General features: G+C 33.4%; 1 protein-coding gene and 1 long non-coding RNA gene across 6 annotated transcripts in view; one reads left to right on the forward strand and one right to left on the reverse strand.

Annotated features, from left to right (window-relative positions):
- The window catches only part of Vps13 (vacuolar protein sorting 13C), a 29,694-nt gene that overhangs the window by 14,474 nt on the left and 2,387 nt on the right, over nucleotides 1–12,833 (forward strand). Inside the window, exons 30-59 of one of the 5 annotated variants that reach the window (XM_046619028.2) lie at nucleotides 109–308; nucleotides 394–531; nucleotides 609–728; nucleotides 891–1,067; nucleotides 1,220–1,402; nucleotides 1,725–1,886; nucleotides 1,949–2,106; nucleotides 2,240–2,360; nucleotides 3,442–3,618; nucleotides 4,734–4,958; nucleotides 5,073–5,288; nucleotides 5,963–6,007; nucleotides 6,322–6,387; nucleotides 7,335–7,538; nucleotides 7,710–7,847; nucleotides 7,923–8,069; nucleotides 8,144–8,292; nucleotides 8,376–8,487; nucleotides 8,677–8,915; nucleotides 9,065–9,227; nucleotides 9,363–9,579; nucleotides 9,717–9,892; nucleotides 10,272–10,391; nucleotides 10,499–10,611; nucleotides 10,855–11,168; nucleotides 11,308–11,429; nucleotides 11,631–11,800; nucleotides 12,120–12,234; nucleotides 12,411–12,542; nucleotides 12,640–12,807. In XM_046619028.2, the coding sequence (XP_046474984.1) occupies nucleotides 109–308; nucleotides 394–531; nucleotides 609–728; nucleotides 891–1,067; nucleotides 1,220–1,402; nucleotides 1,725–1,886; nucleotides 1,949–2,106; nucleotides 2,240–2,360; nucleotides 3,442–3,618; nucleotides 4,734–4,958; nucleotides 5,073–5,288; nucleotides 5,963–6,007; nucleotides 6,322–6,387; nucleotides 7,335–7,538; nucleotides 7,710–7,847; nucleotides 7,923–8,069; nucleotides 8,144–8,292; nucleotides 8,376–8,487; nucleotides 8,677–8,915; nucleotides 9,065–9,227; nucleotides 9,363–9,579; nucleotides 9,717–9,892; nucleotides 10,272–10,391; nucleotides 10,499–10,611; nucleotides 10,855–11,168; nucleotides 11,308–11,429; nucleotides 11,631–11,800; nucleotides 12,120–12,234; nucleotides 12,411–12,542; nucleotides 12,640–12,807 (4,787 nt within the window). The remainder of the gene's footprint in view (nucleotides 1–108; nucleotides 309–393; nucleotides 532–608; nucleotides 729–890; nucleotides 1,068–1,219; nucleotides 1,403–1,724; nucleotides 1,887–1,948; nucleotides 2,107–2,239; nucleotides 2,361–3,441; nucleotides 3,619–4,733; nucleotides 4,959–5,072; nucleotides 5,289–5,962; nucleotides 6,008–6,321; nucleotides 6,388–7,334; nucleotides 7,539–7,709; nucleotides 7,848–7,922; nucleotides 8,070–8,143; nucleotides 8,293–8,375; nucleotides 8,488–8,676; nucleotides 8,916–9,064; nucleotides 9,228–9,362; nucleotides 9,580–9,716; nucleotides 9,893–10,271; nucleotides 10,392–10,498; nucleotides 10,612–10,854; nucleotides 11,169–11,307; nucleotides 11,430–11,630; nucleotides 11,801–12,119; nucleotides 12,235–12,410; nucleotides 12,543–12,639; nucleotides 12,808–12,833) is intronic. The other 4 variants (XM_046619029.2, XM_046619031.2, XM_046619030.2 and 1 more) reach the window with 4 other exon arrangements.
- On the reverse strand, nucleotides 9,068–9,834 carry LOC138190705 (uncharacterized). The gene is made up of 2 exons (XR_011176765.1): nucleotides 9,705–9,834; nucleotides 9,068–9,588 (listed from the first exon to the last, which is right to left on the reverse strand). It is a non-coding gene; the product is annotated as an uncharacterized lncRNA (long non-coding RNA).

The raw sequence follows: 12,833 nt of genomic DNA on the forward strand, positions 1-12,833 counted from the left end.
AACAGTAAATAGAAACAGTAACAGTAGTCTAGATAAAATACTATTTTATGTCACATTATGCCGCTTGAATCGTCAAAAGGTTTTGAAATTTTAGTTTATTATTTACAGAAACGGGGGTTGAAGCATTTGAGGATTTTACTATCAATGAAGGTTCAGAAACAGATTTTGGTTATAAACATGAACTTGCCGTTGTTAGCGCACCTACTATTCTTCTAACTCTGGAGGCTGGAGTTGGAAACAAGACTCTGCCTATGTTACTATTCTATCTCGGTTTCCAAAGCAACGTCAATGATTGGAGCACTAGGACTGTAAGACATTGTCTAATTATCAATACGAAATATTGATCGAAAGTGGTAGTTTAGTTACTGCTAAGTAAAGTTTATGAACTTGTAGATGAGTATAGAATGTACTATGACTTTGGCTGTGGCGTACTACAATAGTTGTTTAGCTTTATGGGAGCCCCTGATTGAACCCATGGAATCAAGGAAACATGGAAAGCGCATTTCATCGCCATGGGAACTGAACACCAAGGTAAATTATTACAAATTTTCGAATACCCAAAAGGGTGTCTCACTTTTATTTGATTCAACTCATTTTTTTTCATTTAGATTCAATTCCACGACCTTTCGATAGACTCACCATCTGCAAGTGTTGCAAGTCCAAGTACGGAGAGTGACCCAGAAGTACCTCAGCAATCAGCTAAAATGTCTATAGATGTTTCGTCGACGGTGAGTAATAAAAGTCTATAAAAGTGATTACAAACTTCACCAAATACATCGATTAGATTTTTGACAAGCTTCTCGTTACTTGCTATCACGTATCTAATATTTCAATCTAACGAACATGGTTCAGTAAGGTATTCAATACTGAATTTATGTACTTTTAACTAGGAAAACTTGGAATTAACCGTCACCAAGACGTGTCTTGATGTTCTGAAACAACTCGGCAATGCATTCTCGAATGCTATGGAACCTGGCAAAATGCAGGTAGTCAAAATGGCACCGTACCTATTGAAGAATGAGACTGGCCTATCAATGACTCTGCATTTGGAAAATGGTTACTTTAAGGTAGAGAAAAATAACTATTGAATTCCAATAAAAGAAATGAATCGCGTCTGTTACGAAGTTTTTTTGGTACTCCAATAATCATATGCAAAGACAACGATACTGAGTAAATTCATTAAAAATCAGAAGCCATGACGAGTTATTTCATTTTACAGGTTATCGACGATCCGTTAGCAGCAAGTAATTCTAGTACTGGATCTTACATGGAAGTAGTACTCGAGTCCGGAGCCTCTGTGGAATTGGCTCCTACAGTCGTGAAATCGGCAAAGACACATATTCTGGATGAACTTAAAGCTGAATCAGTGAAAATCCAAAGTGACAACACCTTTGTCGTATCGGTAATAATTTAATTTCCACTAATAACGGTTAATAAATTTTCGTATACTGTTTCAGTCAAGTTATAGTCTACAATCATAATTCCTTCAAATCTAAGTACTCTATTTAACTACCGGATTTTTGTCCCAAGTAATTAATTTAAAATGCTGATTTGTTGTCAATCATAGTTTTTTTTACAATTCGTATAATTTACTTAATTACACAAATATCATACGCTATGGACTGTTAATAATGTATTGAATTGTTAAGTTTATAATCAATATCCAAAAACATCGAGATTTTCTTCCAAGATATTTATGTACATATGTACTAAATAAATTGCAGTTTAAAGGGATCGAGAACAAACTTGAGGTACCAGTATTAAGGGCGGATAAAAGGTACTTCTCATTGAAGCATCGTGGCGATGGAGCCGATGAGTGGGGAATAATATCTGATGTAGTAGTAGAGGGTGGAAGCACCATTGTTACTCTTAGAAGTGTACTTCAGGTAAGCATTGACCGTTATGTACATGATCATTACTATTGTTATTGTGGCGAATATTGTTATAGGTACACAATCACTTTAGTGAACCGATATCGGTTTACTACATGACAAAAAGGGGAAACGAAGTTGAATGTGTTGGTACCGTAGAACCTGATCAATGTCTCAATCTTCCAATAGATGCTGTCTACACACCAACCAATGAGTTATTCTTCAACGTTGAAGGGTATCTAAATTTATCACCATTTTTATGTGCGGATCTTGTGAAATGTGGTGGAGATACCAATTATCATCGATTTTTTTGCAACTAATCAATAATTACCGATATTTGACATGTATTTGTAACCTCCTCATTACAGATATACAGTATCGATAATTCCATTTATCTGGAAAGATCTACAAAAAACAGTTTCCATGACAAAGCTTTTGCAATGTGAGCCCCGATCCCATCAAGAGTACGTCGAACCATTTTACATAAAGGTAAGACCTCCTGATCTCCAGATAACTCGCTTTCTGAGGTGTGTTCAAAACCACATTGGATATCATATCACCTTCAATCATGCCCGAAATAATCATTAAAAATATATCGGGATGCCATGTGGTGATATTTAGCAAATTGTAAAAGTAAATTCAATACTCTTAATATTCAATACTCTTAAATTTCTGATGTGGTTTCGATCCTTCAAGAGCATAGGATAATGTTTTCATTTTACTAAAATTATTCTTTGCACACTTGCATTCTGTCAGAGGCATCAGCTATATGATAGTTGCAGTACCTATGTATACATAAAAAATAATACATGTCCCGTAAACTATACCTTGAATATACCTGGGTACTTTTAAATACTTATACCTGATGCTTGCCAAAAACACCTTTATATGATCTTTCCTCGCTAAGGCATTATTCTTCTTCATATTAGTGATATGTAAATATGCTACTCAAAATGTATGTTGCTAAATGCCCTAAATTCACAATGACATATGTTACGTAAATCGAATGAAAGTTGGTTCAAACTTAAGTGAAATGTGAATCGCACTAGTCTACAATGATTTCGTAGTGTTATGGTGTTAAATATCTGTCAAAACTTTACTGAGTAATGTGAAAGTGATTAAAATTGTGTTAGGTGAACCAAACCAATAGCTCACTATGTTAGGCATGAAGTGCACAACCGCGCATCTCGAAATTTGATAGTTAAAAATGGAATGTATTGAATATATATTTTTATTTGATTTTATTTCCCGGCTTCTTATTTAATCATCTGCATTCACAAATTTATATATTGCTTAACATGAAATGCAAAAAATCGATATTGTTACAAATATGTCAGTAATTGTTGTGAGAAGTGGTATTGTTACGTTACTTTTTAGAAATTTTTCTAGATGTAATCGAGTAATACAATTTACAGATGATAAATCGCATTTTATTGTGTGAGAAATTAATAATATAAACATTTATATCATTCAGGCCTTTGTTTAACACTTGCGTGATAGCTTTCGTGATGAAAAAATTCTTTGTCAAAGCTTATTGAACTTCTCTACCGGTACTATTCTTCATTTTTAGATGTTTTTCATGATGATCATGGTTGGTAGTTTCCTCTGTAATAACAACACTCTTGGTTTATTACTAGACGTCATCGACTGGCACAGCATATTAAATCGTTCTCTATCTTATGTCGAGCGTAGATGTTCAAGTATAAATAAATCAGAAGTACCCAAGTATCTGGAAGGACCTATCCAGGTACTACCGTTCGTTAATCAACGTCTGTTTAACGCCTATGCACCCTGATTATCAAGTAATATAAAATGTGAAGTTTATGCATGTAAACAATTCCTCAAGCTGCCTAGGTGATGATTAGACAATTTATATGAGATATTTAATAGTTCTAGTTAGCTTACTACAATTGTCTAATCTACTCAATAATTATTCCTATGCATGGTAGATTTTCAGTAACACTACACACATAGAATAATAGCTTTGATCGAATATTTTATCACTTTGATAACTTTTCTCTATACTTTCGGTGATATTGATCCCATCCATCCTGATATGTTGGTGAACATTCCTATGGATATCGTTAAGCCGATGATAATTTTTTTAAAATCAATCATATTTTAACGCATCACATTATTCCAAATCAATGACTCTCAATGAGACAAGTGAATATACAGTGACAAGGATTAGGGAAAATCATTGCAATTATAAATGCATTTGGGCATGTTTTGATAGCCTGCTGAATAGGCTCGTGTTTCACTTTTTTCCATTGCTTCTTTTCGAAAATCAATTGCAAGTTTAATTGCAAAACCTTTTTTGAATTTTCAAAACTTTCAAGAGTTATTCTCAGTTTAAGACGACCAAATAATAATGTCACAATGAAATTCAAAAGCCTGCAACTTTTGTATTTTCGAGTGTTTGATGAAAAGATTGAAAATTATAATCAAAGTTGCATATTTTCATTTTTTAATATCGGTAATAAAGCAGACCAAAATTTTTTTAATGGGTCCTAATAGTGGACCCTATTATGAAAATGTTTTCAATGAACCTTACTGCTCATGGCATAATATAGTTGCTTCTTTATGATACTAAATTAACTGAATCTTTTCTACATTCTTATTTTGTATCTACTGTGCACTTTGCTGAGCAATTGTGTTGCATGACAAAGCTTTCTTATTTTACAATTTCATATTATTTACGGAATAATATATTCAGATATTTAATTCTTAGGTATTATAAACCAAACAGTGTGTAGTTGCTAGTGTATACATATGTTTCAGATTTGAATACAGCACCAACAATAGAAAAAAAAGAAATTGATTTGTATAATTGCATTAGTTATACTGATATTGAATTTGCAGGCAGTCGGAGAAATTGAACAAGTTTACTTGGAGAATACAAGTCGACATACTATGTCGAGTACCTCTTATAACATACACTTATATCCTTCGGTGTATCTAAAAAATTTTCTGCCATTAAACATCGTCATTTCTTTGCCCGGTATTATGGATGAAAAACTCGTGGAGGCGAGCAAAATTTTACCGATATCTACAATTGAGCCTGGACGGTCTAGTATTGTTATAAAGGTAATCAGATTTTTAAGAGTAATATCATACTTACTTTTAATCATTATTTTATGAATAACTTTTCTAATGTATTATAATTATGTCTTTCTAATATATATATTTTTGATGCACTAGTTACCACAGTACTTAGAAAAAGATTGGTCATGCAGAGTTGAAATTCAAGCGAATCCACCAGAGTTCTCAGTCTGCTCATTTGAATCATACGACAGTCCACAAAGGGTTGTTATGGACTTAGGCATACATACGTCTTTCAAACACGGCTCTTTAATCATGGCGTTGTACTGCCCATTCTGGATGTTGAACAAGACAGGATTAATGTTGTATTACAGGGTAAGTTTATCGATGTTTTAATTATGCTTGCGTTTCAAATTTTGAAGTACACTAATATTGTATGACAAAATATTACATTTGAGGAATAACTTTATTCGTGTTTAATATTCCTTTCAAATCCAATTTTACGTCCCGTAGAACAATTTGCTGATGAAGTTCCTAACATGTTGCCCTAATACTACATGTTACTTATGTATTAATGTATTGTTTTCACGAAATACTTAGTTTGAGGGAGAATTCAAGAGACAACGTTGGCTAACTTTGTCTGTGTACCCATTTTCCTGGAGATTCTAACAATTTAGTTGTAATCGTATTCATGACTCGTAAATACAAGTTGTCATTAAATTGTGTCACTTTTCGAGAAATTGAAGACCCAATCTTCTAACGAGTATAAGTAGATAATGATTACTTTTATATTCTTTTTAGCTCTGTATAAAACTTATCTTAATTTATCATAACTATTCAATTGCTTGAGCATGTCATGTAAACATTTTAAAGATAGCTCGTATGCTTATGAGGTTTGAAAATCAACAATGATAATGAATCTCTAACTTTGATTGTTACTAACTCTGTACAAACTTTATTAGGATAAATTTATATCTGTACTTATCTTGTGGTTGTTGGCATTCGTAAGTAATTGATGAAAGTATAACTGTGTTACAATTATTTTACAGAAATCGAGTAAGTCCGCAGGCAAAGATCATTCAAGTCCCACCAAGGTAGAAATTAATATATTCTCTTCAGTGTTAATTTGCCTAATTTAGAATAGGTTGAGATTGGCGGCTTCTGCATATGAATGGTGTAGGTGCACTTCCTGGTGTAGGTCATACATCGTATTGTGCAATTGAGAAGTTGCATGTGGAGAAGGTGTTTGTGTCCAGAAACCAAGTCTATTATTTACGTGGTACAATCGAAGTATTTTTTTAGACTTAATATTGCTAAATATTTTACTTCCATGTAACATTAGGCTCAAACATTTTCTCACGAACATCTTTTTTTCTGGGTGTAATTCATGCTGAAAGGTACATTTCAGAGATGGATTTCCAGTCTAAAACCTCATCCGCGTCGTGGTGAATATGACAAGAGAAAAGGAAAATCGGTGATTGAGTACATATGATTTAATTATGTTGGTTTCATTTTTCTTTTTGATTTAGTAATGGTTTTTTCATAACAGTCCCAATTTTCTGTTATTCTTCAAGGCAATTCGTATTCACATAGTTTGTAGTAGTTTGTTGAGTATTATTTATTCTTTCATTTGTTGCCAGAATGTTTGATTGAATTTACAGCGTTTTTTAGGGAATTGGTCAACATTGCCATAATTTATTACAGCTTTTCTTATAACACTTTCAACACCATCATCGTACCATCGACGTTTTAATTGCTGTGTTATGTAGATACTAATATCTTCCGATTATGTATAACAAATTGTCATTATATCTTAAGATGGCAGTTTGTTTCTCCAATTAGTTTTGCATACAGTCTTTTTCAAATATTCATTAGTACATTCCCAATTTTTCTCATTCAGAAAGCTACAATTGTCTACATAATATGAGCAAACCTGGTATTAGAATCACTTAGAAATTAAGCCTTACCATTTGCAGCATGAAGTCTAGTGGAAAGCTACGTAATGATACTAATATGTATGATTAATTTTTAGTACACCGGAACTTCTATTTATATTTGCATGTTTATTATTTTGGCAATTTATATGTTTTATCACTGCAACATATGCAATAATATGCCTAAGGAAATTCCAGTCTGTTATGAGCTACTGTTGAATACCGTGTGAAATCACCGTTTTTTATTACCTTTACAATGCTGTTATTTTATTGTTTATAGTCAAACAACCAGATGCTGTTAAATGATGGTTTTTTCATTGTTTTCATAATTTAATTCACTAACTAATTACATCACTATGCTGTACAAGGAGAAAGGCATTAAATGTAAAATAAATTGAATTTTTACAACTGAAATATGATTTGCTTTCATAAGTGTGAAAAAATTTGAACTGACAATATTTTCTCAAATATTTTGTTTCTTTTTCAGAGTTCAGAGGACAACTTGAATGTTCTCTACCATCCGGAAACTTATAAGGGTATTATTTTGTTTTCGTTTAGTAGAAAAGCATTCTTTGGAAAAAAGAAAGCGATGATAAGAGTTGAAGAGGGAGAATGGTCAGATAAATTTTCTATTGATGTTGCTGGAAGCAAGGGCGTCGTTTCTTGCAAATACAAGGGTCTTGTTTATCAGGTTCGAAAAATTTCAATACAAATTGATGATGTTTAATTGAAATGAATTCAGATCTAAGATTTTTAATGTTCTAATAATAATGGCTCAACGAAAGAATGATTTTAATTAAATATAAATAATATAGGCACCTGAATGGTTCTGAAGTAATGTAATTTGTACATCTTCTTTCAGATTGGCGTCCATAACCAGCTGACTTACAACTCATTAACCAAGCAAATTACGTTTACCCCATATTATGTTTTGATAAATAACTCCGATTTCTTTATTGAATGCCAAGAAAGTGAGCGACCCGCTGACCCTCTCTTTAAGGTCAGTAAAACAACCTTTGAGAGAAATATGCATGCTTTTAATAACTACCAGCCAATAACATCTAAACCGATATAGATACCTCCTGGTGAATGTACTGCTTTTTGGCCTCGTTCTGAACAAGAAGTGAAAACGTTAAAAGCGAAAGTAGTGGGTCATCCAGAGACAACACCAGCCTTCATCTACACCGACGTTCACACAACATTATTAAAACTCGAAAATAAGGTATTAGTATTTCAAACCAAAACTTCTACTCTTGAGCACGAAATCTGATGAATTATTTTATTTTCATGTAACAGTATGGTGGGATAAATGTTGACGTGCAGATTAATGAGGGCGGAATATATATTTCGATGTCGGGTTACACTCCTGGAAATGCTCCCGCTCTTATCATCAACCATACTTCGCACACTATCAATCTTTGGGAGAAAGGATCCATGAATGTCAGGTACCTCAACTAACATAACATATATGACACAAATAATGCATTGTAAAAAATTCTGTTCTGTTACTTAAATGTAATAATTACAGATCAATTCAATCATATAACCGGATGTTTTATACATGGGAAAACCCTGCTGGATCAAGAACGTTAGTTTGGGAAGATGGAAATAAAAAAGAAATTGAAAATGATCTCCGGCAGGTAAGCTCAATTGTTTACAAGATTTTAGGGAATGTATAGTGACATTCTGCATAGGATTCATTAAAAACAACGAAGTGATCCTATGAGGGATCAGTTTTGGGTTACGGAACTATAAAAAACAAACAGCTATTCCAGTATTATTATTATTATTATTGTTATTATTAAAGTGCTATTATTTAATTTTTCTAGGATAAGCTAGGTCCGTTTACTTTGCCAGAAGTAGATGAAGAGGTATTTTACGTTACGTTTCTTGACGGCATTCAACGCGTACTGTTGTTTACTGCTAATTTGAAAATTGCCGAAGACTGTGAACTGGCTGGAGCTTTGGAAGCTAATGATCAAGAAATCACGCTAAATATTCATGGTGTGGGAGTGTCATTAGTGAACAATATAAGTAGAACCGAACTTCTATACATGTGTATTGCCAGGTAAGTTATAGATTTTATTGCATAGTTCAGTAATCAACTTTCAGTTTGCGCATACTTATATTAAATTATGAACACTATTTAGAATTTATTGCATAGAGATACAAAGAATAATCGATAATTACTACATGACCATAATAATGACTTCCCAGCTCTGGTGTTATTTGGGAAACGCGAAAATCTCTTGGGGGTCAGTGGCGCGCGTTGAGTACAAAAGATGTAATTGCTGTCGAAGATGGATACCAGAATTATCTTCGTGAACTTCAAATTGGCAGAGACCCGCCGTATCGAATTATGCTGGAACCTAAATTAGAGGTCGGTATTTGCAATAGTTTTTGTACATGTACATGATTCAACCACAATATCATAGTATCTATAAAATTACACACGATTAGTAAATTTATTGTATCATAATTTTTCGGGAAATAACGAATTTCTATACATATCCAGGTTGACTACCTCAATATGCAGATGATGAAACCACATCGCCGATATATCCATCGCACTTTCCAAACTGGATTATGGATGCAGTATCGCTCATCTGTACATCAAGTACAGTTGCATGCCAAAATAAATCGTCTTCAGATTGACAATCAATTACATGATTGCGTCTTCCCAGTGATCTTAGCTCCAGTTCCACCTCCAAAAAGCATTGTTCACAGTTCGGGTAAGATGGCTACATAAGGAACAAATACCTCAGCATTTGAATTTGCAATTATATCTGCAGTATAAATGGTAGTTTTATTGCTGTGTAATTGCAAAATAACTCCGTTACCGAGTGTAACTACATACATACAATTTCAGTGATGAAACCGTTCGCTGAACTAAGTATTCTCAAACGCCTACTGGAGCACAGTACTGTGCAACAATTCAAATATTTCAAAGTACTCATTCAAGAATTCCACATCAAGGTCGACATCGGATTCATTGGCGCAATTACGGACTTATTCAAAGATGATGAGGCCAGTGATGCAGAAGAGGTAATGATACCGTAAAATATTTTCTGAAAACAAATTTCATTTGCACGTTCAACGGAGCCAAAGTATCAATAAAGTACTTTTTTCCTCTCAAGCATATAGCATTGGTATTACTCACTGTATGAAAGTGATGTACCCATCTCTGTACCTATTAAATTGATTAACTTCTCGAAATCTCTAAAGCTGTTGTATGTTGTTGCGAAATATATGTTGCTATTATTTTTACACAGTGATCACCAACATCGTTGAATTTTAAAAACAAAATAATTTCTTAACACTCTGAAATTGAGTATCCTAGGTGAATGTCTTAAATCCTTTGCAACGTTTAATCAAAATTTGATTTGCATCGAATGGTAATTACGTTGAAATTTTTCATCTATAGAGTGGACTGTTTCAACAAGACATGAAGCTAGTCACGGAGCCTCTGATGTATCATGTCAGTCAAATAACTACAGCCGAACAAAAGAACTTTTTCGATTTGTTGCATTTTTCTCCACTTAAGGTTTGCTTATTATTCAATAATTTGTAGACGCAGATCGACACAATTTGTCGTTATAATATCTTCGGGGCACATACTTTCATGAGCTCATGTATAATTTGTTATTGCAGATTCATATAAGTTTTTCAATGACTGGAAGTAGCACACAATTGCCACAAGTATTAAACGTATTATTACAAGGGATCGGTGTTACTTTGACGGATATAAATGACATTGTGTTCAAGTGAGTAATAGCAAAATCAACTTACAGCAAAGTGTGCAGTCAAAATGAGTTTGGGTTCTATACTTTTCTTGTCTGTTGATTGGCTGAAAACTAGAGAATTTGCACTCATCTTCACTGTGCATTTTTTTTTTGTAATTCGAATTCGCCATATATGTTGCTTTATATCATGTAAGTTTACAATGTCACTAATAATATGCTACATCGAAAAAGATAGAATAATACAAAATGAATTCATTATTACAGATTAGCATATTTTGAAAGACAATTCACCTTTATGACGCACAATCAATTGACATCAGAGGCAACAAATCATTATGTAGGACAAGCGATCAAGCAAGCTTATGTTCTTGTCTTGGGCTTAGACGTTATTGGAAATCCATACGGTTTGGTGGTCGGTACCATGAAAGGGATTGAAGATTTGTTCTATGAACCTTTTCAAGGTGCGATTCAAGGTCCTGGTGAATTTGCTGAAGGTTTATTGCTCGGAGTCAGAAGTATGTTTGGGCATACTGTTGGCGGCATGGCAGGAGCCGTATCAAAAATTACTGGAGCCATGGGTAATTGAGAAATGTTTTATTCAAGATAATTATACTTTTGATTTGATATGCCTCAATATTTTTTTGCATAAAAAAACTACTGCATTCAGAGTAAACATTATTTGTGATCTAGTTAATCACAACTTACAATAATTCGTAGGCAAAGGTATTGCTGCCCTCACGTTTGACAAAGACTATCAACGTAAGAGGCAAGAACAATTAAATAAACAGCCAGCTAACTTGCAGGAAGGTCTTGCACGAAGTGGCAAAGGTTTGGTCATGGTAAATATAATCTTTATGTAATTTAACACAATTTATCCAGCATATAATGTTAGTCATACATTTATATAGTAAACTTCAAATACGATTATAAATTAATGTATTATTGAATATCAAAAGCATAACACATAAGTAGTATTTTGAAATGGAATACAAAAACAAATTTGAAGGAAATGCAAAAATGAAAAGTATAAAAATTTTTAGGGAGTATTCGACGGTGTAACCGGTGTTGTCATGAAACCAATATCAGGTGCAAAAGAAGAAGGCGTTGAAGGATTCTTCAAAGGATTTGGAAAAGGTGTTGTTGGATTAGTTACACGACCAACTGCCGGTGTTATAGATTTTGCTAGTGGTTCATTTGGTGCTGTTAAGCGGTGACTATAATTTTTCAATAATTTTATGCTAATGTATGTAAATATGCGAATCTGTGTCAAATAGTGCCAAATTTCTGCGTTGTTTGATTTAAACACTTTTGCAAATGTTTTTTCTTTAGTTTCTTTTTTTGTATTCATAACTTGAAAAATAACTGAATGAGCTATGTATCATTCACAAGAACGTTTACTGCAAAAATTCGATATTTCAAGGACCATTGACATGAAGTAAAATTTAAAAAATTATGTGCGACGTGTGGAAATGTGCCTTACATTTCAACGTATTTTTCAATTGCACTACGGTTTTTCACATTTGTTACAGGGCTACGGAAATGGGCGAAGAAGTGAAAAGAGTCAGGCCACCAAGGTTCCTACAACTGGATAATCTTGTTAGACCATATATTCGACACGAAGCGGATGGCAATAAAATTCTTCTTGTAAGTTATAAAATTCACTGATGATTATCTTTAGATTTCATCACCTGAAATGTATATTATGTTACATTATAGATGTTACACACGTGGTTTCTAATCTTTTCAGTAATTGTAAATCAATGTTCAAATATGTGGACTGAAAGATTAGAAAAATACGTGTAACATATATTTATTTTTAGGAATTAGAGAAAGGAAAATATGCCAATACTGACATTTATGTGTATCACGTCAACGTTAACAAGGATGTAGTTTTGCTCACTGACAAACGCATAGCCTTCCTTGTACACAACGATTTGTTTGGCGGCTGGCAGGTTGGTGCACTTATCTTATTTATCCATCATTTGTGTTCTAAATTTCAATATCGATACGAGGTGTGATATTAATCTTTTAATTTGGTTTTCAAATCAGGTTGAGTGGTCTTACACATGGACAGAAGTTGGTAATACACCAAAGGTAGTCGAAAGAGGAGTGGAAGTTCCAGTTAAAGAGACTCATAAGAAGAAGAAACTTGGAAATTTCTTTAGTGGCACTGATCACGGAAAAATCATATTAGTTTCAGACCCCGAAATAAAACAGGTTAGTGTTGAAAATTTTCTAGGAAA

The sequence above is a fragment of the Neodiprion pinetum genome, chromosome 3, assembly GCF_021155775.2.
Source record: "Neodiprion pinetum isolate iyNeoPine1 chromosome 3, iyNeoPine1.2, whole genome shotgun sequence".
Lineage (NCBI taxonomy): Eukaryota > Metazoa > Arthropoda > Insecta > Hymenoptera > Diprionidae > Neodiprion > Neodiprion pinetum.